The 27,524-nt window shown below is 44.1% G+C and overlaps 2 protein-coding genes and 2 non-coding genes across 4 annotated transcripts; 3 read left to right on the top strand and 1 right to left on the bottom strand.

Annotated features, from left to right (window-relative positions):
* Positions 1-98: 98 nt before the first annotated feature.
* On the top strand, positions 99-8,849 carry Tcp1 (t-complex 1). Its single transcript, XM_036168801.1, has 12 exons — positions 99-309; positions 1,527-1,612; positions 1,736-1,864; positions 3,031-3,128; positions 3,430-3,540; positions 3,836-4,017; positions 4,482-4,608; positions 6,325-6,500; positions 6,840-6,963; positions 7,465-7,657; positions 7,776-7,939; positions 8,549-8,849. Exons 1-12 carry the CDS (start codon positions 246-248, stop codon positions 8,763-8,765), a joined length of 1,671 nt encoding a protein of 556 aa, XP_036024694.1. The 5' UTR covers positions 99-245; the 3' UTR covers positions 8,766-8,849.
* LOC118570760 lies at positions 3,201-3,337 on the top strand. Its single transcript, XR_004943251.1, has one exon. It is a non-coding gene; the product is annotated as a small nucleolar RNA SNORA29 (small nucleolar RNA).
* LOC118570759 lies at positions 7,179-7,306 on the top strand. The gene has a single exon (XR_004943250.1). It is a non-coding gene; the product is annotated as a small nucleolar RNA SNORA20 (small nucleolar RNA).
* Positions 8,759-27,524, bottom strand: LOC118570383 (acetyl-CoA acetyltransferase, cytosolic-like). Its single transcript, XM_036168804.1, has 9 exons — positions 27,444-27,524; positions 27,023-27,157; positions 18,104-18,285; positions 14,329-14,446; positions 12,521-12,664; positions 11,573-11,695; positions 10,585-10,739; positions 9,431-9,541; positions 8,759-9,119 (listed from the first exon to the last, which is right to left on the bottom strand). The coding sequence occupies exons 1-9, from the start codon at positions 27,496-27,498 to the stop codon at positions 8,949-8,951; spliced, it is 1,194 nt and encodes a 397-aa protein (XP_036024697.1). The 5' UTR covers positions 27,499-27,524; the 3' UTR covers positions 8,759-8,948.

Raw genomic sequence — 27,524 nt, 5'->3', positions numbered from 1 at the left:
ACAAAAATTGTAGGACCCCCCCTCCACTTCCGGCGTTTTCAGCCCCCCCCCCCCTTCCCTTCTTCCCAGCGTGCCTCGCGGTTAGCGGAAAGTGGGAAGCGGGCGGGGCGTGTTACCCAGCAGCCCGCGCGGCGCCGCTCGGGCCTCTCCACGCCGTGGTCCCTGTCGTGGCGGCCGCTGACCGGCCTCGGAGCGGAGATACCGTTAGCGTACGGTGTTAGCGAGCTTGGCCAGGTTCTCTAAAGATGGAGGGTCCTTTGTCCGTGTTCGGGGACCGCAGCACTGGGGAGGCGATCCGCTCCCAGAACGGTAAGGACGAGAGAATGCCGGGCCAGGCCCGCGGCGGCGCAGGCCAAGGCCCAGTCGCGGTCGGGAGGCCGGGGCCACCCTCTTGGCACCGTGCAGTGCCCCGAGGAGAGGCCCGGGCCCGGGGCGGCCTTCATTCGCGGGCCGATTCGCCGCTGATGCGCCCTTCCGTGTAAGAGAAGAACGCTCCGGAGCTCAGCACGTTTTTGGGGGGAAGCGCGCAGGATGGGTGTGGGCGTCCACGCCCCGAGTCAGAGCTGCCTTGCACGGAAGGCGAGCTCCAGACCTACCCGCCTGCCACGCCCCGCGGCCCCTTGCTTCTGGTTCTAGCCGGGTTGCAGCGTCCCTGGCATGACCAGAGAGGAGTAGTTTGCACCCGTCCCGTGTGCACCTGAGAAAATGCCGGCAGGTTTTAGGTGGTCTCTGCGTTACTTCCCTCCGGCTGGCTGGTCGGGTTCTTGGATCTTGCAGTGGACAGCTGCTCCCAGGCAAACCTAACGGATTGCAAATTGAACGTCAGGAAGCGACACTACCATTATCGTTGTTAACGTTAATAGGAATTAACGCGTGGTGAGCTGTAGTCGAACCTGGTTTTGAAAGCATTTAACGTCTTCGAATCGTGGTTATGCTTATCAATTTATTAAAGTCTCTCCCCGCCCCCGAAATACAATCACTACTCAGGTGTGACTATCTACTATTCTTATTAAAACTTGCTAGAGTCTGAAGGAAAAATCTGAGGTGTACCTTAAAATTTTTCTGGCGGGACTGGAGAGATGGCTCAGCGGTTAAAACACTGACTGCTCTTCCAGAGGACCCACATGGCAGCTCACAACTGTCTGTAACTCTAGTTCCAGGAGATCTGACACCCTCACACCAATGCACATAAAGTAAATTTCAATAAATTTAAAAAATGTTTTGTAATGAACAGTGGCGAGGATTACTTATTTTTTGAGGCATTGAACTCTTTGAAACATTTTTTGTTTTTGTTTTGAGACAGGATTTCTCTGTAGCTTTGGTGCCTGTCCAGGAACTCATCTGTAGACCAGGCTGTCCACAAACTCTGGAACATTTGACATACTCAGAATAAAATAGTTAAGCTTCACTAGCCCTTAAATAGGTGGGGTCCCCCTCCCCCAGATTTGTAGATTTGAGAAAATCATAGGTGGTTGGATGTCTCTTAGTTTGTGAATTGTTCTGATTTTTTTTTCCCCCATCTACAGTTATGGCTGCAGCTTCTATTGCCAACATTGTTAAAAGTTCTCTTGGGCCAGTTGGCTTGGATAAAATGTTGGTGGATGATATTGGTGTAAGTATATCTAACTGTTCTTGGTTGCCTTGATAAAAATTTCAAAAAAAAACTCAAAATGGTTTTCTCTGTAAAGTCTTTGTTTCTACTTAAATATATTAAAGCTGAGTGTATATTTCTCAGGATGTAACCATTACTAATGATGGTGCCACCATCCTGAAGTTACTGGAGGTAGAACATCCTGCCGCTAAAGTTCTTTGTGAGCTGGCCGACCTGCAAGACAAAGAAGTTGGAGATGGAACTACTTCAGTGGTGAGGCGCTGCCTGAGACTGGCTAGAGAATAGTCACTTATTAAAGTTGACTCCTTGGCTGTAGGTCAGAGATAAGTCACATGGTTATGGTCTCACAAACATTTGAAAACTAATTGTAACTAGTTTGTGCAATTTAAGTAGGAAAAGAACTTAGGTGGTTGAATATAAGCTTGTTTTAAATACTGGGATCTCATGAATTTGGGGGCTTATTTTCAACCCCCTTGCCATGATAATGTTTACATGTAGAAAAGAGTTTCTTATTTCAAGAAAAGGTTACCAGGTTTGGGCTTCTTTGTTGCTTAATAGATATTTTTGAATTTTAAATGTGGGCAGGAAATCTTGGAAATTCAGAATAGAAAGTTGAGGAAGTTAATTTGCTACCATACAGTGCTAATAGCTAGTCAGCAATGTTAATAACACACCTTTGAATTATCCAGCATACTGCTATAATACTGTTTAATGAGGAAGATGTTAACTCTAGCTAAACAGATTGTGGAGAAATTTATGTAGAGACTTAACTTGGCCTTAACTTGGTCTTGTTCCTAGACAGTGAAAATGGCCTTTGTCTAACTTGTTTAAAATAATGTGACTTAATAAATACCTTAATTCCTCTCCAAAAAAAAAAGTGGACAAATTCTTTAAATTCAGAAAAGTGGTTTTTAGTGTTCTGTGTTTTAAATGATTGTAAGATTTAATTAAACATACTAGAATTGCAAAAGTCATTTCAATTGTTAGATATTTAGCTTTTGTTGCATTCAATCTCTAAATGTAATGGGTATAAATTCTGTTGTGCTGGGGTTTTGGCATTTTTCTGGTGTTTGTAGCTTACCATTTGCACAGAATACTTTGTAGTGGTCTCCATTTTATATTTTCAGCAAGCTGCCGCTCACTTGTCTACTGTGGCTAGTTAATAATGCTAGGTCGTAGCTGGGCATAGTAGTGCACGCCTTTAATCCCAGCAGTGGGAGGCATTGGACAGTGGATCTCTGAGTTTGAGACCAGCCTGGTCTGCAAAGTGAGTTCCAGGACAGCCAGGGCTACACAGAGAAACCCTGTCTTGAAAAAAACGAATAAGTAAATAAAATGAAAATAATGATGTCAGGTCATTTTAATGTTTTTCTGTATACATTGTGCCATGAGTACTTAAAGCAGTGTTTAATCAACAGGTAATTATTGCAGCAGAACTTCTGAAAAACGCAGATGAACTAGTCAAACAGAAAATTCATCCGACGTCAGTTATTAGTGGCTACCGGCTTGCCTGCAAGTAAGGCTGCATTGAAAGACAGTGTCATTTTGTGTAGTGGTTGTAGTCCGCTGTGGTGGTGTCACTAATCTTCTTCCCATTTGACTACCACGTTTTCTCCTAATAGATTTTAGTGGCTATGCTTATGGGATAGAGGAAAGGTGCCGTGATCTGAAGAGGGAGGACTTTTCAGTGTCCTCCCCCTATATGAAATGGCTGAACAGAAAACTGTTGCCTGTGACATTGATAGTGTGTTAAGCGTGGTGAAATGCAAAACTCCTGAGTGGTGTGCTTATATTTTTCTGTCCCATACCTTTAACAGGGAAGCAGTGCGCTATATCAGTGAGAACCTTATTATTAACACAGACGAACTTGGAAGAGACTGTCTGATCAATGCTGCTAAGACATCCATGTCTTCCAAAATTATTGGAATGTATCCTTAAATGTTCCAGTGAGATTTGGCCCACCTTTCACTCTTAAAAGAAGACTAGGTTTTATAGAATGTCAATTTTATGCAGTAAAATTTAAAGTGCTAGTTTAATGCAAATTGATCTTGTTAGAGAAAAATGGCTGAAACTGCTGATGCCTTTCCAGCCTTGCCGTGGCAGAGGGTGATGTGAAAAGCAGGTGGTGGTAAATGTGCACAAGTCACCTGGACTGTAGGAATAGTACTGTCCTCCATTGGAGAGTTATTTCAAGTCTGTTGTTGTCTTTAACTGTTGTCTCAGAAATGGTGACTTCTTCTCTAATATGGTAGTGGATGCTGTACTTGCTGTTAAATACACAGATATGAAAGGCCAGCCTCGATATCCAGTCAATTCCGTTAATATTCTAAAAGCCCATGGGAGAAGTCAAATAGAAAGCATGCTGATCAATGGCTATGCACTCAATTGTGTGGTGGGATCTCAGGGTAAGTAAGGTTCAGGGTTATTTGGAAATTGAGACTACTACAGTTCAGACACTTTGTTTTGGTTTTTGTTGTTCCTTTGATTTTGGTCTGTGTTTTTCATAGTACATATCTTAATAGGCTTAAATAGTTGAAATAAGGAGCTGGGCATGGTGACACAGGCATTTAATTCCAGCACTGTGGAGTGGATAGGAAAGTCTCTGAATTTAAGGGCCAGTCTTGTCTACATAGTGAAACCCTGCCTTTAAAATTTAAAAAAAAAAAAAAAGAATTTGTGGTGGGTATAAATTGAAAGAATTGTGTGCCCTTGCGACCATCAGACTTTCCTAAGGTTTAATGTAATTATTTGCCATCTAAATTGGGTTTATGTATAACATGAAATTTTTCGTTATGGTTTTAAGGATAACTGTCTTTTTATCTATAACTAACCCTAACATTGTTATAGTTGACCTTTTATTCATTTACAGGCATGCCCAAGAGAATAGTTAATGCAAAAATTGCTTGTCTTGACTTCAGCCTGCAGAAAACAAAAATGAAGCTTGGAGTACAGGTGGTTATTACAGACCCTGAGAAATTGGACCAGATTAGACAGAGGTATGTGGGGAGAGTTTTGCCTGTGAAAGGATGTTTGTAAATCAACACTTGTACTAGGTAGAAGCATGTTATAAAATAATGATTAGTCAAGCAGGCATGGTCTAGCTTTATGTGTCTGAAGCAGGGAGATCATTGAAACCAGGAATTGTGGTCAAAATGGGCAGCAGAGAGTTGCCTCAAGTGTTAGTTAGGTACTGTGGGGCTGCTGTGGTTCTCACCTGAGATGCTATGCACCAAGGCTGTGGGACACAGCTGGTGGTGCTGGCTGCAGCTGCTGTGACGTCACTCTAGCAGACATGCTTTACTCCATTGTACTCTGGGGCATTGCTCGTGTATAATTGGCCTATCGCTGGCCTTAATAATTGACTTTTAATCTCTTCCATTTGCTTATTATTTTCATGGTACATGTTACTGCCTCCTAGCAGGTTCATCTCAGGCTCATTAGAAATGTCCACAAATGAGCCAGGCAGTGGTGGCACATGCCTTTAAGTCCAGGAGACAGAGGCAGGGGGATTTCTGTGAGTTTGGGGCCAGCCTAGTCTACAGAGCAAGTTCCAGACCAGCCAGGGAATCAGAGAAACTCTGTCTTCAAAAAGAAAAAAGAAAGAAATGTCCACAGATGAATTCTGATTGCATAACTAGTCCTAAAACCTGATTTTGCTTCAGTCCTTGGCTGTACCTTCCAGGAACATAATTTTATAAACTCTTACTTTTCTGGTCAAGCGGTCTATCCTTGACAGGTAACTTATCTCTGGGTTCTGTCTCTGAAGTCTTCATCTATTCAGTCATTTTCACATTAACATTGCAGGCTCATTTGAAAACAATAAATGTTGACAATCATAGCCTTAGCTCAGAACATTGAAGCATCTTCACCATCTGCTCTTTAACATATTCTTTTTTTTTTTTTTTAAGATTTATTTATTTATTATGTATATAGTGAGTGTTCAGCTTGCAGGCCAGAAGAGGGCAGCAGATCTCTCATTGTAGATGGTTGTGAGCCACCATGTGGTTGCTGGGAATGGAACTCAGGACCTCTGGAAGAACAGCCAGTGCTCTTAACCTCTGAGCCATCTCTCCAGCCCTAACATATTCTTATAGACCTCTCAAGGATCTTCATTCTCTGGTCTTATATAACTTCTGCTGGTTCAACTCTGAACTACTTTTTTGTTATTTATTTGGTTTTTTGAGACAGGGTTTCTCTGTGTAGCCCTAGCTGTCCAGGAACTCTGCAGACCAGGCTGGCCTCACACTCACAGAGCTCTGCCTGGCTCTGCTTCCCAAGTGCTGAGATTAAAGGCCTGTGCCACCACTGCCAGTGTGAACCATTTTGTTATCCCACTATGTAGGGCTGGATTTCTATCTTTCTTTCTTGACTTGATACAGCTTCAGCTTTAGTGATGCTGTCTTGGGATTGTCATTAATAATAAATCCATTGCATCCTTAAGGTGGGAGAGGGCACAAGGTGGTATGTTTTTGGTTGGTTGGTTGGTTTGGGTTTTTTGTGGGTTTTTGTTTTGTTTTTGTCACCCTTAATTAGGAACTCAAATTGTGGTTGAAAGAGCAAGTGTTACTTTCAAGTCCTTGAAATTAACGTAAGTTGGACTGATTGAGCTTCTAGTTAGCAGGAAAGAATAGTTAATATAACGTGTACCTAGTGAAAGTTACAGCTGCATATTTAAAATGCTGAAGTTGTTCATTTTGGTATTTTCTCTGTAGAGAATCAGATATCACCAAGGAGAGAATTCAGAAAATCCTGGCGACTGGGGCCAATGTTATTCTGACCACTGGTGGGATAGATGATATGTGTCTGAAGTATTTTGTGGAGGCTGGTGCCATGGCTGTTAGAAGAGTTTTAAAAAGAGACCTCAAGCGTATTGCTAAAGCTTCTGGAGGTATGTCTTCTCCCAGCCTAAGACAAACTACTTAGTAATATATGTGACTGGGTCAAAGGTCTTTCCGTTAATATTGGTACTAAGTTTCACAAAGGTTTTTTCCTTCTTGTGGTGCTCTAATGGAGCCATTTTTCCCCCCAGGTAATTGGAAAAGTTGATTAATGCTGAGTTTGTTGGAAATGAGTAAACTGATTTTATCTCAAAAATGACAGTTTTGTCTTGTGTTAAGTTGTAGTGACTTGTCTATAACCTTGAAGTAATGCATTGCTTTTCTTATAAGAAAAAACACTAAACTGAAACCATGAAAAAAAAATTTATCATTATGACTCTTTCATACAGCAAGTATTCTGTCCACACTGGCCAATTTGGAAGGCGAAGAAACTTTTGAAGCTACAATGTTGGGACAAGCAGAAGAGGTGGTACAGGAGAGAATTTGTGATGATGAGCTGATCTTAATCAAAAAGTAAGAACTACTTTTGGTTTTTCGAGACAGGGCTTCTCTGTGTAGTTTTGGCGCCTGTCCTGGATCTCAGTCTGTAGCCCAGGTTGGCCGCAAACTCAACAGAGATCCACCTGGCTCTGCCTCCTGGGTGCGGGTTTGAAGGTATGCACCACAGCTGCCTGGAAGGAACTACTTTTATAAGTTACAAAGCAATGCAGATTCTATTGTAAAAATTCTTTCCCATTTATTTGCTGCTCTAGTCTCTCAGTGGTAGGAGCAGTTATACGCATGGGATAAAATAATACTGGGCCATTGTAAATGGGGATGAAGTGTGTTTTGTCTCTTCTACATGGTCCAGACATTGTTCTTGGTGCCTTATGTTTCAATGTGAACAAGATTTAACCAAGGGTGTTTGCAGGTAATATTGTTTTCATTAATTAAAAAACACTAATGACTTTACTTTTTGGGTTTATTTTTGGTTGGTTGGTTGGCTTTATTTTTTGTTTTTTTTGTTTTTTGTAGTACCAAGGCTCGTACATCTGCATCAATTATCTTAAGAGGAGCAAATGATTTCATGTGTGATGAAATGGAGCGGTCTTTACATGATGCTCTTTGTGTGGTGAAGAGAGTTTTGGAGTCAAAATCTGTGGTCCCAGGTGGAGGTGCTGTAGAAGCTGCCCTGTCCATATACCTTGAAAACTATGCGACCAGTATGGTAAGGGTGGGTTCAGAAAGGCGGCCTAGGAGATGGTGCTGTTGGGTATACCCGCCGGGGACCTTCTGCTGTATGCTTTGTTTTCTTTCCTGAAGACACCGCATGTCTTTCTTCCTAGGGATCTCGGGAACAGCTTGCTATTGCAGAGTTTGCAAGATCTCTTCTTGTTATTCCTAATACACTGGCAGTGAATGCTGCCCAGGACTCAACTGACCTGGTTGCCAAGTTAAGAGCTTTTCACAATGAGGCTCAAGTTAACCCAGAACGTAAAAATCTAAAGTGGTGAGTATACAGTGTTCCATTGTCAGCTGTCATGAATTCATCGTAGTACCTTTGTCCCTCCCTACGCCTTTGTGAATTATTTGTCACATACTGAACCATTACAGGTATCGTTGTTGCTTGGTACCTATCTGATGGTGGCTGCAGACTTTTAGCAGTGTTGTGTTCTAATTGTCAACTCTGGATTCCATTCTGACACTCTGGTTAGTCTAGGAAGTCCACGAGGATGATCTTAGATTATTCTTACCCTGTTCAGGCAGCCCCCTCAGCTTACAGTGAATATAGTCTCAGAATAGTGTGTCATTACATCATCTGGTCCTTATGAGGACTTTATAAGGCATACTTAACACCAAGCAAGACAGCTGTGCTGTCACTAGGCAAAAGAATCTTTTGGCCACCAAACTGTATGCACAACTTGGCTGAACATAATATCAGCATGCAACATGTGACTATTTGCTAAATGTTTGGCAGATAGGTTTCTCTGCTACACTACCAGCTTTTCTACTCCCAGAGGTACAGCTGTTAGAACTCCCAGTCTTGTGGACTAGAATAGCTGGAACATTTCACATCAGCTTGGGAAGAGGTCATTGAGTCAGATTTTCACCATTACAGGATTGGTCTTGATTTGATTAATGGGAAACCACGAGACAACAAGCAAGCAGGGGTGTTTGAACCAACCATAGTTAAAGTGAAGAGCCTCAAGTTTGCAACAGAAGCTGCAATCACCATTCTTCGAATCGATGATCTGATAAAACTGCACCCGGAAAGCAAAGACGATAAACATGGAAGTTACGAAAATGCCGTTCACTCAGGAGCCCTTGATGACTGATTGGATCTCCCTTTTATTTATAGCAGTGTCAGGTGCAATGTCTTAGCCTTGGGTGACTCACATTAAAGTCCAGCAAGCTGTCCACCTGGGTTCCTGTCTTCACTTTGGCCCTCTGATTTCACCTACTATCTAGTGTTTCACTGATTGAACAAGAACATTCAAGGCTGATGGCTGTCAGGCAGGTCATCCTCTCTGAACACACATTGCTATCCCCATCCCACCCCCAATGCACAGGGCTGCCACACCACGTGTCCCGCCCCTTCTCTCAAGGCTGTGTAACAAGGTCACTAGAATCCTACAGCCAGATGCTCCCAGAGGATGGCCCAAGGCAATGGCTCCTCCATCGATGTTGACCTACAGGAAAGGAGAGGATCTTAAGTCAGTCTTCTGTGGACACAGGCTAACACCCCCAGTCTTATCTTTCTCCTCTCAGTATTAATGCTAGCAAACCACCCTTTCACACTCAACTTTCACTGTAAAGCTTAGGAGTAAATGCTGCCTGCGACACCTCTGGTTCCCTTGTTTCTAGAATGTCCTGTTCATTTGTTATGAATATACTCAGTTTTTTGCTCTGCAAACCAACAAGTCAACTGAACACCTGGCAGAAATAAACTTGGATGGTACAAGTTCATTAGCAAACAGCACAACTTGCTCCTATTGGTTACCTTCTCAGGGTTTAATCCAAGTTCTTTAGCTATTGCAACAGAGAGAGCTGCGTAGGCTTCATTGATTTCAAATGTGTCAACATCTTCTAGGGTCCAGCCTGCTTTTGCAACCTACAGGAAAAATGAAGTTAAACCATTAGTTATTGACACATACGTAATTGGTGTATGGGATTCTGGAAACTGCTACTGTGAAGTTAGGTGTGTCATGATGCCTTCTACCTGTGTCCCAAGGGTTCAGTGGGCTAAAATCAGCCTACATAATGTTCCCATAAGAGCGGTATGATGGACTCCTTTAGTGACACCACAGTGTAGAAGTTATTCTCTAGCTAGAGAGTGGCAGGCCTGTAGTCTGGGCATTTAAGAGGCTGGACAGGACAACTAAATTTGAGGCCAGGTTGGGCTATGTAGAGCAAGGCCCAGTCTCAAAACCAAAAGGATGTACTTTACCCCTAAGGTAGAAAGGAAGTCCAAACTGTCCTGTTAGGTATAATACAGAACATTTGGATCTAGTATTTTTTTAAGTTTAAACTGGCAGAGAACTGCAGGTAAAATGCTTTGAATAGCACTTGAGTTCAATCCTGAGAACCCATATTTTAAGAAAGCCATGCGGGGCTGGAGAGATGGCTCAGAGATTAAGAGCACGACTCCTTCCAGAGGTCCTGAGTTCAATTCCTAGCACCCACATGGTGGTTCACAACCATCTGTACTGAGATCTGGTGCCCTCTTCTGCCAGCAGTCATACATACTGTATACATAATAAATAAATCTTTAAAAAAAAAAAAAAAAAGCCAGGCTTAGAGATGTGCACTTGTAATCCCAGTGTGGAGGTTGGGGTGGACAGGTCTTAGGGCTAAGAGGCAGCAAATGAAACCTAGTTGCAGAAAGTCAAAGCACCTCCTTACATTTGAGGGTGGAAAGGTTTGGAGTGGAGGTTTAAAGAGTGCTTACTACAGACTTGACACCATGTACATGCACACAGAAAAGTGAAAATGGAAACGTTGAGGTCACTGCTGATGCTCACTAACCTCAGCATTTGGGAAGCTACTAGGTGGAGGAGCCGTTCAATATCCTCTGGCTACACAGTTTGAAAGCAGCCTGGGGTCATGTGCCCAAGTGTGTCCACAAACACACATACTCATTGCTAAAGGACTCACGGCTTGCTTGATGGCTGGAATTGGTCCTACTCCCATAATGGAAGGCTCCACACCAGCCTGTGACCAGGAAACTATTCTTGCTAAAGGTCTCAGCATTCGACTCTCAGCTTCTGTCTTCTTCATGAGAACCACAGCAGCGGCACCATCGTTTATCCCTGTAAACAGGTGACTTGGTTTCTACAGTGCTCTTTAAGCCCAGGTTTAACCCAGGGCCGCCTTTTCTACCTGAAACCATTAAGCTGCTGACAAGTTAGCAAGGCCCTTTGCTGTGATTCGTCAGACTTTACAGTACTCAGAAATGGGTCAAGTCTGGAATAAGATGTCAACCATACATTATGAGATGCCCCCAATAGCTATGGAGATGGAAGGGGGCCAGGGGGCCGAGGATGTTAGGAAACTGAAGAAACAAGCCAAGGCTTACAGATACTGGGACTTCCTGGAATTGGGAAAGTATGTAGTGGATGAATATAGGGTTTTGTTTTCAGATAGTGTTTCACTATATAGCTCTGGCTAACCTAGAATTTATTACTTAGACCAGGATGACCTTGAAACCAAATAGATCCACCTACCTTTGCCACTTAAGTGCTGGAGGTAGAGGCCTGTGATGCTCTGGAGTTTTGTTTTTTTTCTGGGGGGTTGGGGGGTGAGGAAGGGTGGTGTCCATATAGGGTTTCTCTATAACAGCCCTGGCTGTCCTGGAACTCACTTTATAAACTAGGCTGACCTTGAACTCACAAAGATCCACCTGCCTCTAACTCCCAAGTGCCTGGATTAAAGGTGTGTGCCACCATACCCAGCTACTCTGGAGCTCTTATATGTCTAGTCTAGATGTCAAGAAAGCAAATCACTTCAGAACAGATTAATAACCAACACTATAGAAAGGACAAGCTTTTCCATAAACCCAGTTTTAGGAATCATTTTGTGTAGAAAGATTCACTTGGTAGACTTCAAAGTCTGTACTTTCCCCAGTGCCCTTCAGAAATCCAACCTGTTGCATTGGCAGACGTGACTGTTCCCGTCCCATCAGTAAGAAAGTAAGGTTTTAGCTTGCCCATGGCTTCCATGTTACTCCCATGGCGAGGAAACTCATCAATTTTCACTTCAGTAAGACCTGAAAAAAGTAAAACCAGTTCCCTGGGATTAGGACAGAGAAGGCAGAGTGTTCGGATTTCGGTATCAGAAACAAGGGGATTCATATTTGGTAGAAAGGTTTATTAACGTTTACCCACTTCCATTCCAGTAGGAATTATTACATAGAATTCTTCATGAGAAAGTCTGGCTGTGTTCCAAATCCGAAGGCCTTCCTAAAGACAGAGGTATTTGTATTGTGTGTACCTGGGTTTGTGATTGCATTGAGATGGCTAAAACTGAGTGAGTCAGGAGTGGAACAATCCACCCTCTTAGCTGAGCATGGATGTCAGTTATTGATAAGGGAACTGTCTGCAGATTCTGCTTTAGAGCAGAATGGACAGTACCCTAACAGGAATCGTCTTCTGCAAATGGGATGTGAGATGCACATGCAAGCAACTGGAAAGACTATTTAGACTACAGGAGAGTTGTGTCTTCCTAATAGCCACAAACTGATGCTCTACTTCTCATGGAGCCCACTGGATGATATACACTGCAGCTGTGGACAATTTGAAGATGACAGTTTCCCATGTGACCATATCCCATGTAGACAACATTTTCCAGCCAGGTGTGGTGGCTCACCTGTAATCCCAGCACTCAGCAGGCAGAAGCAGGAGGCGGCTAGCCTAGTCCACATAGTGACCTGGAGTTCATCCAGGGCTACACAGGAGGACCATGTCTCAAAACACCACATCACCATCTGCTTGCTCACATTCAGATGTATAAAGTCTACACCTTTACAACTTGTAAAGACCAGTTCACAAACGGCCCTACACAGGCTCATGTTTACTGTGCTCTCCACACTCACCTTTTCTAGAAGACACCAACACTGGTACAATCTCCTTGTCAAAGTGTCCAGCTTTCTGTGCACGTTCTGCCCTGTTCTGGGACAGAACTGCAACCTTGTCCTGGGCTTCTCTACCCACTTGCCATTTTTTGGCTACATTTTCAGCTGAGGAGAAGAAAAGGCAATAACAGCATATTCGTGAGCTGGGTTTTGGTAGCTCAAGTTACTCACATTTAACCCAGAATTAAGAGTACACACCAGCAGGCCTCTTGGTAAGAGGAGAGGCACTGCTCTGCTGGCCGGTTCTGCTGTCTTGATAGTGGACCTGAAATCCAGTGCCTCTTGAGAGGTATTTCTTTTCTTTCTCTTTCTTTTTCTTTTTTCTGTCTCCCCGAGACAGGGTTTCCCTGTAGCTTTGGAGCCTGTCCTGGAACTCACAAAGATCCACCTGCCTCTGCTGGGATTAAAGGCTTGTGCCACCACACCCAGCTTTTCTTTCTTTTTCTATATAAGAAAGTGTAAACTTCCAGAAATCAGTATCCAGATATACCATTGATATTTTTGTCCCATTGACCTGAACATTCTCTTTCCTAACCACCTGAGGGAAAGATGGAAATACAATTCCCTTTTACCTCTGAATTACAATATCATTATATACTTCCCTTAAACAAATTATTTGCATAAGGGTTGTTTAAAAACAGAATTGGGCTGATGATATGTCTCTGCAGCAAGATAAAGATGCTTGCTGCCAATGCTGAAGACCTGGATTCCACAGAGGGAGAGTACCTGACTACTGCACGTTGACCTATGATCTCCAGACAATCCCTTCAGTATTTGCATACCTGTGTGCTCATGCACACACAAATACAGATTTTAAAACCCTTTTTAAACAATCAAGTAATTTAACATCAATACTAATTCTTAGCTCATCTTCAAAGTTGACCTATTGTACTATTAAGCTTGAGAAAAGAAAAAGCCAGGTGTGGTGATGTACGCCTTTAATCCCAGCACTTGGGAGGCAGAGGCAGGTGGATCTGAGTTCCAGGCCAGCCTGGGCTACACAGAGAAACCCTGTTTTAAAAAAAACAACAACAACAACAACAAAACCTGTTGTAGAATAATATTTTAGGTGTGTTCCTTTTGTTTATGTTGCACTTGTGCAACTCTGTGAAGCTGTGTTATGGTGCCTGTGTAAGAGAAAGGATATATAGAAGGAGAAAATTGGGGGGAGGACCAGGGACCAGCCACCCAGCTACACAGCAAGCCGCGGAGTAAGAGTAAGGTGTACAGAAGTAGAACAGGAATAGCCCAAAGGCAAAGGGAAGACGGGATAATTTAAGTTAAGGAAAGGTGGCTAGAAATAAGCCCAGCTAAGGCCAGGCACTCATAATGAAGAATAAGCTTCTGTGTGTGATTCATTGGGGAGCTGGGTGGTGGATCCCCAAAAGAGCAAAAACAAACAACAAAAAGCCAATGAAAAGGGTTGGAGATTTAGCTCAGTGGTAGGCAAGCGCTAGGCCCTGGGGTCAATCCTCAGCTCAAAAAAAGAAAAAAAAAAGGCCAATGAAATAGACTAGTGAGTCAAGACACTTGTTGCCAAGATGGATGATCTGAGTCCAATTTCCTAGATCAGTATGTTGGACAGACAGAAACACACACACACACACACACACACACACACACACACACACACAGAATCACCAAGCTCACTACCACATCATAATAGCTAAGGAGGACAGCCTTCAGACTCAGGGCTTCTGCAATGACACTGTCCCATGCTCTCTCGTCAACCTCTTTAAAGCTGGTGTTTGCAGCCGCATCAGCCTCACCTGTAATGCCCATGTGATAGTTGTGAAACGCATCTGTGAGACCATCACAGAGGATGCTGTCAGCCAGCGCCATCTCCCCCATCTTGACTCCTGCTCTCAGGTGAGCCAAGTGAGGGGCCTGGAAACAGGAAGTAAGAACAAGTTAGACTTGGTTGTCATCAGCCCTCTCCTTAGGATCCCATTCAGACTCAGAATGGTCTGGACAGTGTTTCCTCCCTCTACCCATCAAGCCCTTCTCCCTACTACCTGCTCCCCAGGTCAGGGCCCGAAACCTCTTGGCATTAGCAGACAATCCCACCTGCCTTCTCTCAGCAGTCTATTCCTCTGTAACTTGCCCGTTTCTCTCTCAAGCCTGTCCATTCTGTGTCTTCATTCCTTGTGGTTCTATTCTTTCCTTCTAGAGAGACAGGTATTACCTAAGGAGATGGCATAAAAGCCAGAATCATGTGCCTACTTTAAAAAACGTTGTGTGCGTGTGTGTGTGTGTGTGTGTGTGTGTGTGTGTGTGTGTGTGTGTGTGTCTGCCTGAATGACTTTATGGGCACCACAAGAGTGCACACCAAAGAGACCAGAGGGTATTGGACGCCCTGGAGCTGGACTGTGGGCAGTTGTGAGGCCCCTGACATGGATGCTAGGAACTGAACTTGGGTCCTCTGCAAGAAGAGTACAAGCCCTTCACTACTGCTCATTGCTCCAACACATCCAATATCTATTCTGAGAGGAGAATACCCACAGGGAGAATACTCAGGTTGCAATATCAACTGAGAGGAGGGTTTCTGAGGAGAAGGTAGTCTTGACTTCCGGAAATTCAAAAGCAGCCTGCATACAATGGAAAGGTAATAATGGGCAAGGAGTCAAGAGAGGTGAATCAGAGTACAATGATATCTATGAATGAAAACGACTGTTCCCACCTGTAAGTTAGGAATCACAGCACTGACGCCATGTTGGCTTGTGTGACCACACACAGCCCTGGGTGCAGGCAGGCCTGCACTTTGCTATATCCAACCAGAAGGACTCCACTCACTTTGTGACCTTTGGCCTCCTCCTGAGCTCTGCAGTTGCTGAGCTCACTGATCTCTGACCAGTGGCTTCCAAGGTCAGACCTGGAGCTACTTGAACAAGAAGGTACTGGTCCACTGCAGGGCCAGCTTGAAGGACAGCACTGGGTGACACAGACCCGAATGGCAAGCCTCCCGGACAGGGGCAGCTCCCTGTGATCCTGGGTCATGTTCTCTCCTTTGGTTTTTGAGGTGAGGTCTGGCTGTGTGATCTAGGCTGGTCTTGAGTTTCTGGGCTCATGTGCTTCTCAGCCTCCTGAACAGCAGGGACTGGGCATGCTTCACCAGGGGTGGCTTTTACATGTCCTACCCTCAAGCAGATCAACAAGGTCTGGTCCCTGGGGTCCCTCCTGATCAAGGGCCATGACAGGAAGGTTAAGGGGCAACATGTGACTGACTCTTCCTCACAGAGGGAAAGCAAGTCCAAAACAAGCCAGCCTATCTCCTGTTTCCCTCTGGTCTGGGCCCTGACATGGTAGGGACCTGACCTCCCAAGGCTCCTTGTACTCTGTGTGCAGATTATGGTCTGGATTATTTGTGTGTGGACTGTTCTGAGCTTGCTCTGGCTCCAGGTCAAAAGGAGAAAGAACACTGCCTAGGGATGCGCTGTTCCCTGGGCTGATGAGCTGTGTCTAGGAGCAGGCTGCACAGAATCCTACCTGACTTGTTGAGTTCAGTTGCTCTAATACTTTCAGCTGTGGGCCATTCTCTCTGGAAGTTCAATCGAGTATGAACTAGAAATTTTAAACAGCACAGCTTATCAGTTCCACTGTCCCACTCTGTTCAAAGAACATTTAGATTCATCTCTCCAAAACAAGGCAGTGCCAGCACTGGTGTGGGCAGTGATAGGTGGATTTCTGTGAATTTGAGGCCAACCTGGAATACATGGGGAGTTCCAGGGCAGTCCAAGCTACATAGGACCCTGTCTAAATTCTGGGGGTTGGGGAAGTGGCATGGTGGTGCACACCTTTGATCCCTACACTCAGGAAGCAAACACTGGTAGATATCTGAGTTTGAGCCAAGCTTGGTCTACAGGACAGCAAGGGCTACCCAGAGAACCTGTCTTGAAAAACAAACAAACAAATAATTAAATAAGCAAATAAGCAAATAAATAAATACAAACCAAAAAAAAAAAGGAAAGGAAAGCAAGGCAGTGTCAGTGAGATGGCTCAGTACATACAGGCACTGGCACCAAGTCTGACAACTTGAGTTCAGTCCCCACAACCCACCTGGTGGAAGGAGAGAATCTACTCCAGCAGTTGGCCTGGCTCCACCTGGTGTGGAGGCATGTGCCCACTTCCCAGTAATACGGGTGAGAAATGTGTTTTATTTTATGTACTATCATTTCTGTTTTGAGATTAAAGTGTGCCCCGCCACACCCAGCCTCTATTATTATTATTAGTTTTAAGAAGAGGAAAATGACAGAAGTGCATGATGGGAAACAACCGATTTTATGGAAATGAAAACCCTGACAGCATGTCAAGTGGAAAATCTGGGGACCTAACCAAGATTTTGACATAACCAAGCAGTTGCTCCTTTATTGAACTATCTAATTTTTATTCTTTGATAATAAGTAGAGGAGTTGAATTATGAATCTGGATGATTCAGGTGGCCTTCATGACCTTGTCAACTTCCTAAGGACGACAGCCTGTGAGATAGTCGTTTTAGTGTTCTCAAGATGAATTTCCTATAATAGACATGTCTATTAACTTTTTGGGCATGATAAAAAGGAGCTTTTAAACCTTTAAAGTTTAAAGATTACTCCTAAAAAGAAAAGCTTTGTTCAGGCGGTGGTGGCTCACTCCTTTCATCCCAGCACTCTGAAGGCAGAGGCAGGAAGATCTCTGTGAGTTCCAGGCCAGCCTGATCTACAGAATGAGTTCCATGACAGCCTGGACTACACAGAGAAACCCTGTCTCAAAAAAAACAAAATAAATAAAAGAAGGAAGAGAAGAAAGGAGGAAGGGAGGGTGGTAAGGAGAGAGAGGAGAGAGAGAGTGAAAGAGAGAGGGAGAGAGAATGTGTGTGTGTGTGTGTGTCTGTGTGTCTGTGTGTCTGTGTCTGTGTGTGTGAGAGAGAGAGTTTTGGATACTTGAAAAATATCCAAAAATTTCCAAAGGTTTTTCAGGGACAGGAGAGATGGTTCAAAGCTTAAGGGTACTGAAGAGGTTAAGAGCACTGACTGCTCTTCCAGAGGTCCTGAGTTCAATTCCCAGCAACCACATGGTGGCTCACAACCATCTGTAGTGAGATCTGGTGCCCTCTCCTGACCTGCAGGCATACATGCAGACAGAACACTGTATACAATAAGTAAATAAATCTTTAAAAATAAATATATAAATAAATTAAAAGGTTTCTATGAGAACAGTGGCATATATATAAAATCACTCAGTAGGCAGAGCTGGAGAAGCAAGCACTTAAGGCTAGGTTAGACTACATAGCAAGTCCTAGGCTAGCCTCGGCTACATAGTAAGAAGTGGCAGCAACAACTAATCTTGTGGGTTCCTTTCAGAAAACACTCTGGAACAACAGCTTAGAAAAGTTATCCTCTGCCTCCACTACCTGGCTGACAGGCTGTTCTTCACATAGGATTTCTCATGCAACCTGGAGAACAATGAATATCCATTCAAGCAGGGGTTCAGGCTGAGTCGCTTTCTGTGCTCCTCAGCAGGACATGCACCATGGCTGAGGAGGATGGTGGGCACCTCTGCACTTACCTTGCTCATGTTCTCCATGCCTCCTGCAACCACAATGCTGGAGTCACCTATGGCTATGGACTGGGCTGCAAGGCACACGGCTTTTAGGCCTGAGCCACAGATCATCTGGCAGCTCCATGCTGGAACCGAGTAGGGGATCCCTGCCCCCACACTGGCTTGTCGAGTAGGATTCTGCCCACAACCTGGAACAAGGAACACAGGAGCCTCTAAGCCATCAAGGGGAAAGGTAAAACATCAGGGACAAGTGAGGGCTGAGTGCAAGGAGATGGCCCGCCACCTCCCATGCCTTCAGGCCAGCTAAGTTCTCTCAGCAGCACAGATGCCTGTCTCCCTCTCTGCCTGGCACTCTAGACCTGGGACAGATGGCACCTTGTGCAACTCCTCCACAAGCAAGTTCCCAACACCTTAACACAGAACCTCAAGATCTTCATCTCTAGAGAGGGCCAGACTTTTCCTCCTAGTCAGCAAGAAATGTAGTTAAGACCAAGGGTAAGAGCCAGCTAGTTATGCTGCCTGTAAACACAAGGCGTAATTCAGACATGTAGAGCATTTTGCTCCCAAGTTCATGGCATAAGACACCTAGGAATAAAGAGGGTTTATTACTCATTATACTGTGAGTAGAGCATATATAACAAACTATGTATAAAATCAGGCTGTTGCAGTGGTTCACAGCACTCTTGAAATTAGGCAGGAGATCATACACAAGTTCAAAGCTAACCTGGGCTATACTCTAAGTTGGAGACCAGCATTTATTACATGGTCGTTTGAGACCCACATGTACTACATAGCAACTTCTAGGCCAGCCCGCACTAGATGGTAAGACTGTCTTTAAAAAAAAAAAAAAAAAAAAAAAGGCGGGGGGGGGGTTGGAGATGACTCAGTGGTTAAAAGTCCTTATAGTCCTTGCAGAGACTGGAGTTTTGCTCTCGGCCTGTAACTCTAACTCCATGGTACTATCACCCTCTCTTTGCCTCTGTGGGCATTTCTCTCATATATACATATGTTAACAAACACATGTACATAGTTAAAAATATAAAAAATAGGTGGGTGGTAGTGGTTCACACCTTTAAGACAGAGGCAGGTGGATCTCTGTGAGCTGGAGGACAGCCTGGTTTACAAAGAGAGTTCCAAGACAGCTAGGGCTACACAGAGATCCTGTCTGAAAAAAATCCCAATAAATAAATAAATGAAATCTACAAACAATACATATGTTACATATTATATACACACATACATATTTATAATATATATAGCAAAATAAGAACTGATAAATGCCTTTTTTTCTTTAACTGAGGGCATCTCTTGAGTTAGAATAAATATAACCCATACTTAAGAGTAGCAGAAGGCCAGGGAAGTTCTGTTCTTTCCATACCCTGGATATGCAGGACCAGGAAAGGCCACTGTGGAATGCTGGAGTCGGAGGGAATCACCAGCCAAGGACTTACTGTTGCCCCTTCCAGCCTCAGAACAGAGGCTGCAGATAGCAAAGGCTCTCATTCGCTGTGCCACACATCCTGTGGAACCAGACAGCCAGAGGGACCTGAGAACTTCACCTTTGGTCTTAGTTCAACTGGGCCAGCAATTCACTCCCTAAGTATTCCTTTTCTCCTCTTTGATTTTATTCTTCCATATCTCATGCTGGTTTTGCTTTTTCTGTTTATTGCTAAGTTAGGTTTTAGGCCTTTTGTTTGTGTTTCTACACCCAGTTTTCTATTCTTTACTATATTCTTTGGACACATCTTATATAGTATCCCACATATTCCTATGTGCCTTCCCTCCTCTTTTCTTCTTCTTCCTCTTCATCTTTCTCTTCTTCCTCCTCCTCCTCCCTCCTCCTCCCCTCCTCCTCCCTCCTCCTCCCCTCCTCCTCCCTCCTCCTCCTCCTCCTCCTCCTCCTCCTCCTCCTCCTCCTCCTCTTCCTCCTCCTCCTCCTCCTCCTCCTCTTCCTCCTCCTCCTCCTCCTCCTCCTCCTCCTCCTCCTCCTTCTTCTTCTTCTTCTTCTCTCTCTCTCTCTCTCTCTCTCAGACAGGAATTCTCTGTGTAGCCCTGAGTTTCACTTTGTAGACGTCTTAGACTCAGAGATCAGATTGCCTCTTGAGTGCTGGGATTAAAGGCATGCACCACCATCACCTGGGCCTTCTTCTCTTTGTTACTTCTTCTTCTCCTTCTCCTTCTTCTTGTAATACTTATTTTATTTCAACTGTATGAGTTTTTTAACATTTATTTATTATGTACACAGAAGAGAGTGCCAGATTTCATTACACATGTTTGTGAGCCACCATGTGGGTGCTGGGAATTGAACTCAGGACCTCTGGAAGAGCAGTCAGTGTTCTTAACCTCTGAGCCATCTCTCCAGCCCTCTTTGTTACTTCTTAATTATAACCTTCAGTAGCTTTAACAGACTCTGAAATCTATGGACTATAACAGTCTCACCTTGATTTTTTTCAAAGTTAATCTAATCCTTAATCTTTACCCACTCTACCTTTACAAAGTCCATCTAAATACTTCTTCCTACCCATGCTCTCCTTTCCAAGTCCATCTACCACTTAATCCTTATCCTTACCCACCCATTTTCCTCCAACTCCTAATCTTATTAATTGAAATCCAATGCATTCCATAGTATCTTTGGTTGGTAGTTCTCCAAGTTATTGATGTCAAAAGGGCTACTGTTATTAATTGGCTATTATGATGACTGATTAATGAAATTACCAAACATCTCTTGTTACTTTCCCATAGAATAATATAAAGCTTATGTCAATCACCCAGAGTTTCTGGTCTGAGGAATTATTTTCTAAACTACACACTCAACACTACCATATCCAAGTCCCACTTGAACATTGCAAATACTTCAACTGAAAGAATATAGCTGATTTAAAAGATAAAAAGCAGGCAAGCAAAGAATTAACACCAGATACCTAAATCTCAACACAGGAACATTAGAAACATAAAAAATATGAACTGGGAGGTGATGGTGCACTCCTTTAATCCCAGCACTTGGGAGGCAGAGGTGTGTCTACAGAGCTTGTACCAGGATAGCCAAGGCTACACAAAGAAATCCCGTCTCAAAGAACAAAACAAAATTCAACAAAAAATATAAACAAGACAACATAATTCCTCTAAAAAATTAACCCTAAAACAATGGTATCTAGTGAGAGTGAGTTAAATGAAACCCTAGACATAGACTATAATCGTATTCAAGAACACAAATGGTTGAATGAAACAAGACAGGAGATGGATGATATGAAACAGGAGAGATATAAATGAGTGAAACAAAGAGATAGAAATTGTGAAGAAAAAGCAACCTAAATTCTGGAAATAGAAAATGTAATAAGTTAGGTTAAAAATAGATGCTGAGCAATGGTAGCTCACTTCTTTAGTCCCAGCACTTAGGAGGCAGAGGCAGGTGGATCTCTGAGCTCGAGGCCAGCCTGGTCTACAGAGTGAGTTCTAGGACAGCCAGGGCTACACAGAGAAACCCTGTCTGAAAATATCAGGAAAAAAACAGAAACAAAAACAAAAGATAAAAACAGACAAAACCCCTCTGTACAGTCTCAGTGATGATGGAGTCCACCAAGGACAGGATAGAATGTCTGAGCTTAAAGACCAAGTGGAGGGACTATCACAATCAACAAGGACAAAGACAAGACCTCCAAGACAGGTGCAACAGACTGAACAGACTACATTTATGGATGAGAACAAAGAAGAAGAACCTCGTTCTAAAGGCATAGAAAACGATTTAAAACAGAAAATTTCCCAGACTTAGGAAAAGAGATGCTAATCCAGATACAAGAGGCATTTGGGGCACCAGACAGACCAGAAGAGAACTGTTCTTGTCACATTATAATTAAAACACTTAATATACATAATAAAAAAGTAAATATACAACATCAAGAGAGATGCGCCAAGTCACACATGAAGGCAGGCTCATCAGATGACACCAGATTACTTAACTGAAGTATTTTATTTTATTATAACTTTTATCTTGTGCATTGGTGTGAGGGTATCAGATCCTCTGGAACTGGAGTTACAGACAGTTGTGAGCTGCCATGTGGGTGCTGGGAATTGAACTCCAATTCTCTGGAAGAGCAGCCAGTGCTCTTAACAGCTGGACCCCTCAGCTGAAAGTTTACAAAGCCAGAGGGCTTGGAAAGATATATAACAAGTTCTGAAAGATTAAAAAAAAAAAATAATGCTGCCAACCTATAATATACCAGCAAAACTATTTGTTGTAATTAAAAGAAAGATAAAAACTTTCCATGACAATATAGACTAAAGAAATTTATGGCTATTAAAGCCAACTTTACAGAACATACTTGAAAAAATTACTTAGAAGAGATAAATTCACCCATGCAGCCACAGGAAAGAATAAACCAAGCTACAATAATACCAAGCAGGAGAGAAAGAGAAAAACAAAACAAAACAACAAGCAAAAACACTAAAATTCAACAAAATGGCGGGCATCGAAGAGCACCTTTCAAAAATAACTCTGCATATTAATGATCTCAATCCCCCAATCAAAAGACTCAGACTAGTAGATTGGATCAAAAAGCAGGCACTATCTGTTGCCTCCAAGAAACACACCTCACCAAAAAAGCCAGACACTACCTTAGGATGGAAGATGGAGCTTTGGATTCTTAGATGTGTGTGTGTTTAATTTCATGAGCTCAGGAAGTTAGAGCGACCCGTGAGAGGAGGAGGGGAAGAGGTCTCAGGGGTGAGGGGTATTAGACACAGGTATATGACAGTAAAAGGAGGGGCTAAAATGTTAACCAGGGGTAGGGGTAGGTAATGGGGGAGAGGAAGGGATGAGTGAAAAACCCTTATGATGGTTGGGGATTTAGCTCAGGCACAAGGCCCTGGGTTCGATCCTCAGCTAAAAAAAAAAAAACAAAAGAAAAGAAAAGAAAAAGAAAAAGAAAAAAGAAAAAAAAAAAAGAAAAACCTTTATGGAAACAACTACTCTGTAAGCTAATTTAAAAGTACATTTTAAAAGGGAGTTTGAAGAAAGTGGAGCACACTTTCTCTAGAAGGCGTGGGTTGGTAGTGTAAACCTGGTCAAAAGCCCGAGGCTCAGGAAATCATAAGCCCTCGCTGAGGGAATCTGAACTTTGTTCCCAGCACTCATGGCAAGCAGCTCACAACTGCCTGTACTTCTAGGTCTGTACCTTCACAGGCATCCTCACATATACATACATGCACATATATGTGCACACAGATTCAGATGCACTAAACTAATAAAAATGCAGAGACAGCTGGGTCTCTGTGAGTTGTAGGCTAGCCTGGTCTTCATGGTGAGACACTGTCTCAACACACAGATAACCCTCTCCCAAAAACAGAACCACCTCTCCAAAACAAAGCAGAACTAACCAGCACAACCCACTGTTTGTTAGCCCCACATAGAAACTTACCACCTTTAAACAGTAACTTTTTATCTTTGTCCCTAAAGTCTCAGGTTAATATCGTAATATAAAATGCAGTGTTAACTTTAAAAGTCCAAAGTCTTTAAACATTCCAGTGTGTTAAAAGTCCAAAGTCACTTAACAGGGCTTCCTAAAAATAAACAAATTATACACTTAAATATTCTTTCTGGGTATGGTGACGCACACCTTTAATCCCAGCCCTCGGGAGGCAGAGGCAGATGGATCTCTGTGAGTTTGAGGCCAGCCTGGTCTACAGAGCAAGTTCCAAGACAGTCAGGGCTACACAGAGAAACCCTGTCTTGAAAAACCAAAAATAAATAAATAAACAAACAAACAAACAACCACACTTAAGTAAAACCCAAATCTAGCAGTATACACCCAAACCTCATAGTTCAGGTCAGACAGCCTCCTGGGCTGCAGAGGGCTTGGGCGTCCACTGCTCTGCCTTTCACCCCACAGGTTTCCTGCTTCTTCTCGCTCAGTCCTTACCTGCAGCTCTCACTGGTGGAAATCCCACAATCCTGGCATCTCCAATATCCCGGAGTCTCTGTTCTGCCTGAGGCTTCACCTTCAGTAATTGCCTCGTAGAGACTCTCTGTAAAGACCAGACTGGGCCAAAAGGTGCCAAGCCTCACGTGCTCACCAGAACCCCTCAAAGTTGCATTTTTCATGCCTTCTAAACTAGTACCAGACAATTACTCCTAGATTACCGAATCTGATTTGCAGGTCAAGATGTAGCCTGGCCCCCCTTAGGCCAGCTTCTGTGTGCCCACCCTAGGGAAACACTTCCTTGTCCTAATGAACCATATACAAAGTTTCATCTCTGGGGTGAGGATGGTCTCTGCTTACGCTGATTCTTCAGCCCCATCCTGATCAGCAAACAGACTCTCAATCAAAATATCACATGACTGACCACAGGCCCAGTTCATGATAAACTCTTCTTCTGAAATCTCTTGAGCTAGGCAGCCACAGTCCACATTTTTTTACAGTATTACTGTCTTCCAAACTTCCACTAAAATGGCCCATTAAGTACTACAAATAACAAGAGATTTTCCAGCCTAAGTTTCCAACATCTTCCACGTTCCTCCCGAAAGGCCACATGGCCAGCTTTTGCGCAGCAACAAACCTATTCCTGATAACGATTTCTAATCTAACTGGTAAATACCTGACGTGGTGATAAAATATCCTGACAACTCAGGAAGATAAGGCTTACTTGGTTTATTTATTTGACTATAACAATTCTTTTATATAGTCCATCACTTCTGGGGAAACCACATCACAAGCTCAATCGCCTAGTTGCGTCACATCCAGTCAAGAGGAGAGAGAGAAGCAAATGCACCATGCTGCCTGCTTGCTGCTGTGCATGCTCAGCCAGCTCCCACCACTTTTTTGTTTTTGGTTTTGTTTTGTTTTGTTTTGCGAGACTGGTTTCTCTATGTAGCTTTGGCACCATTCCTGGAACTCACTCTGTAGCCCAGGATGGCCTCAAATTCAGAGATCCCCTGGCTCTGCCTCCCAGTGCTGGGATTAAAGGCGTGCACCACCACCGCCCCGGCCATCCCATCACTCTTAAGCAGGGAAAAGCTATGATATGCTTCTGCCTATGTTTAGGATGGGTCTTCCCATCTCAATTAACAATTGAGATGAGTGAGCGCTCAGGACAAGTCACAGGTCAACCATGTAGAGAATTCTTCCTCCTTAAGACTCTCCTGGGTGATCTTAGGTTGTCTCAAGTTGAAGGTAAAACTAAAATGCACAGCTATTAATTAGGGAAGACATTATTACATCAGGCTGGCAATGAAATCACAGAGATCTGCCTGCCTCTTCCACCTGAGTGCTGGGATTAAAGGCATGTGCCTCCAGGCCTGGCCCTAAGCTTCTTTCATTTTAAACAACAGTGAATGGTAAATATTTAAGCTAATCAAACCTTTCTAAAATGATATATGTTTTTATACTCTCCATCCTCAGGGGATTTGGGGCCCAGAAATGAGTTCTGAACGTGATGCTGACATTTATCGGAACATGAGCTCCATGCTGGAGACCTGACACAGTGCTTACCCCTTTCTTCCAGAACAGTGCTCAGCACATAGCAGTGACTCTGTAAATACCCCCTACGTGATTGGGGAAATGTCTTGGCTTAAGGAGTATGATGGATCTGTGTTCAAGTGCTGGCTCTATGTCAAACAGTGGCCTTGGTGAGGTGATGACATCTTGGCAGCATTCACTCCTCTATTAGATGGAGATAGTCGGATCCACGAGGCAGAGGAACAGAGTAAAGTGAGCAATAAAGGGGAAGCGCTTTGGTACAGTGCTTCCTAAGACATACACTTAACAGGTCCTCACTGAACACTGGCACGTTTTGTCATGATTATGTAAGAAATTCTGCAGAAGCCGGTGAGGTGTGGAAGAAAGTAACAGAAAAACCAGTGATGGAATGTCTTTTGACACATGAAAAGGTCTTTGAGTCACTGGTCTGGGAAGGAAGGGAGGAGGGAGCGGTTGAGCACAGGCAGGCCGATGACATCACAGTCAGACCTTGGAGGGCCATGACAAAGTGGTGTGGCTCAAATAAGACTTTAAGCCCTGAAGGACAAGTTGACAAAGGGGCTCAGAAAAGACAGTGACAAAGCCAGGTGTGATGGTGAACAGGGGGCAGTGCAGGCAGAGGGCTCAAGAGCTGAAGACCCTAAGGTCATCATCCTTAGCTATACATTAAATCTGGGGTTGCCCAGGGCTGCATGATATTCTAATGTCAAAGCCAAAACCAAACCAAAACCCAAAAAACCTATGGAAATAGAGGTTGAGCATTCATAGTCTCAAAATCAGCAGTCTTCCAAAATGCGGACCATCCTTTTGCTTACAGGGCTGGGGATTAGACTCAGTATCAATTCAAATGTATGCTGAGGGAGCATAGGGCATGGCAGGAGAGTGAACTCAGGACCACATGCATGTTAGCCACAGACTATAGGCCCCAAATCAATTATCATCATGGAATGATCAGTGGTCACTGGTCTGCAAACCCAGCAGGAATCAGAGGTAAAGTGAAGGCATTCTTAGACTCTCCTGTCTTCCTCTAGGGAATGATCAAGCTCCCACGAGTGAGGAACAGCCTATCTCATGACAAGAGGACAAGAGTATACCTGATCTGCTACAGCCAGCCTCCCTGCTGCTGGCACAGTGCCAGGCCCACACACTTTTACTAAACGTGTGGCATTTTAGGGGCATGTGGCCGCGCACTATGCATACTCTCCTATGCACCAGGCTGGCCTTGCTTCTAACAATGCAAAGGCAGTACAGGTCGGTGGTCTGGGATCATCAAGGGAAAAGCTTAGGAAGGAGGAGGGGCAGAAAGAATCCTGGCAGAGGGAGCTCTGGGCCAAGACATATCCGGTGGCGAGTGTGTGTGTGTGTGTGTGTGTGTGTGTGTGTGTGTGTGAGTGTGCAAATAAATGTCTGTTTCTAATGAGCCTGACTTCTCCTGGGGTTACTGAGGAGTTACCTGCCGCCAAAACGTGTCCAAATATGACCTCGGACACCTCTTCTGGAGCCACCTTGGCCCTCTGCAGGACTTCTTTGATGACAGTTGTCCCCAGGTCGTGGACAGGCACAGTAGACAGGGCACCGTTGAAGGAGCCTGTAACGGAATGGGGAAGAGGGACGACGTCTGAACCCAGAGCACACTGAGGACCACCAAGGAGGAGGAGGAGGAGGAGGAGGAGGAGGAGGAGGAGGAGGAGGAGGATGCCACAGGGACTTTAATGCTTCGCCAAGCCCAGAGCTGCCCAGGGCCTGAGCTCAGACCGCCAGTGCCTTGCACTTGCCACCGCAGGGTGATCGATGGGCCACCTTGCAAGTGGGCTGTGGGCCAGGTACTCTGTGCACCTGCCGGGTAGCAGGTGGAGGTCTTCGGGGACACCCACCTATGGCAGTTCGGGCCGCTGAGACGATGACCACGGGGTCGGAACCTGCATTCATCCTGTTGCTCCTCTGGCGTCTGCACA

This window comes from Onychomys torridus, chromosome 19 (assembly GCF_903995425.1).
Source record: "Onychomys torridus chromosome 19, mOncTor1.1, whole genome shotgun sequence".
Lineage (NCBI taxonomy): Eukaryota > Metazoa > Chordata > Mammalia > Rodentia > Cricetidae > Onychomys > Onychomys torridus.
The sequence above is the reverse complement of the archived record's forward strand: the minus strand, read 5'-3'. Positions and strand labels throughout refer to the sequence as shown.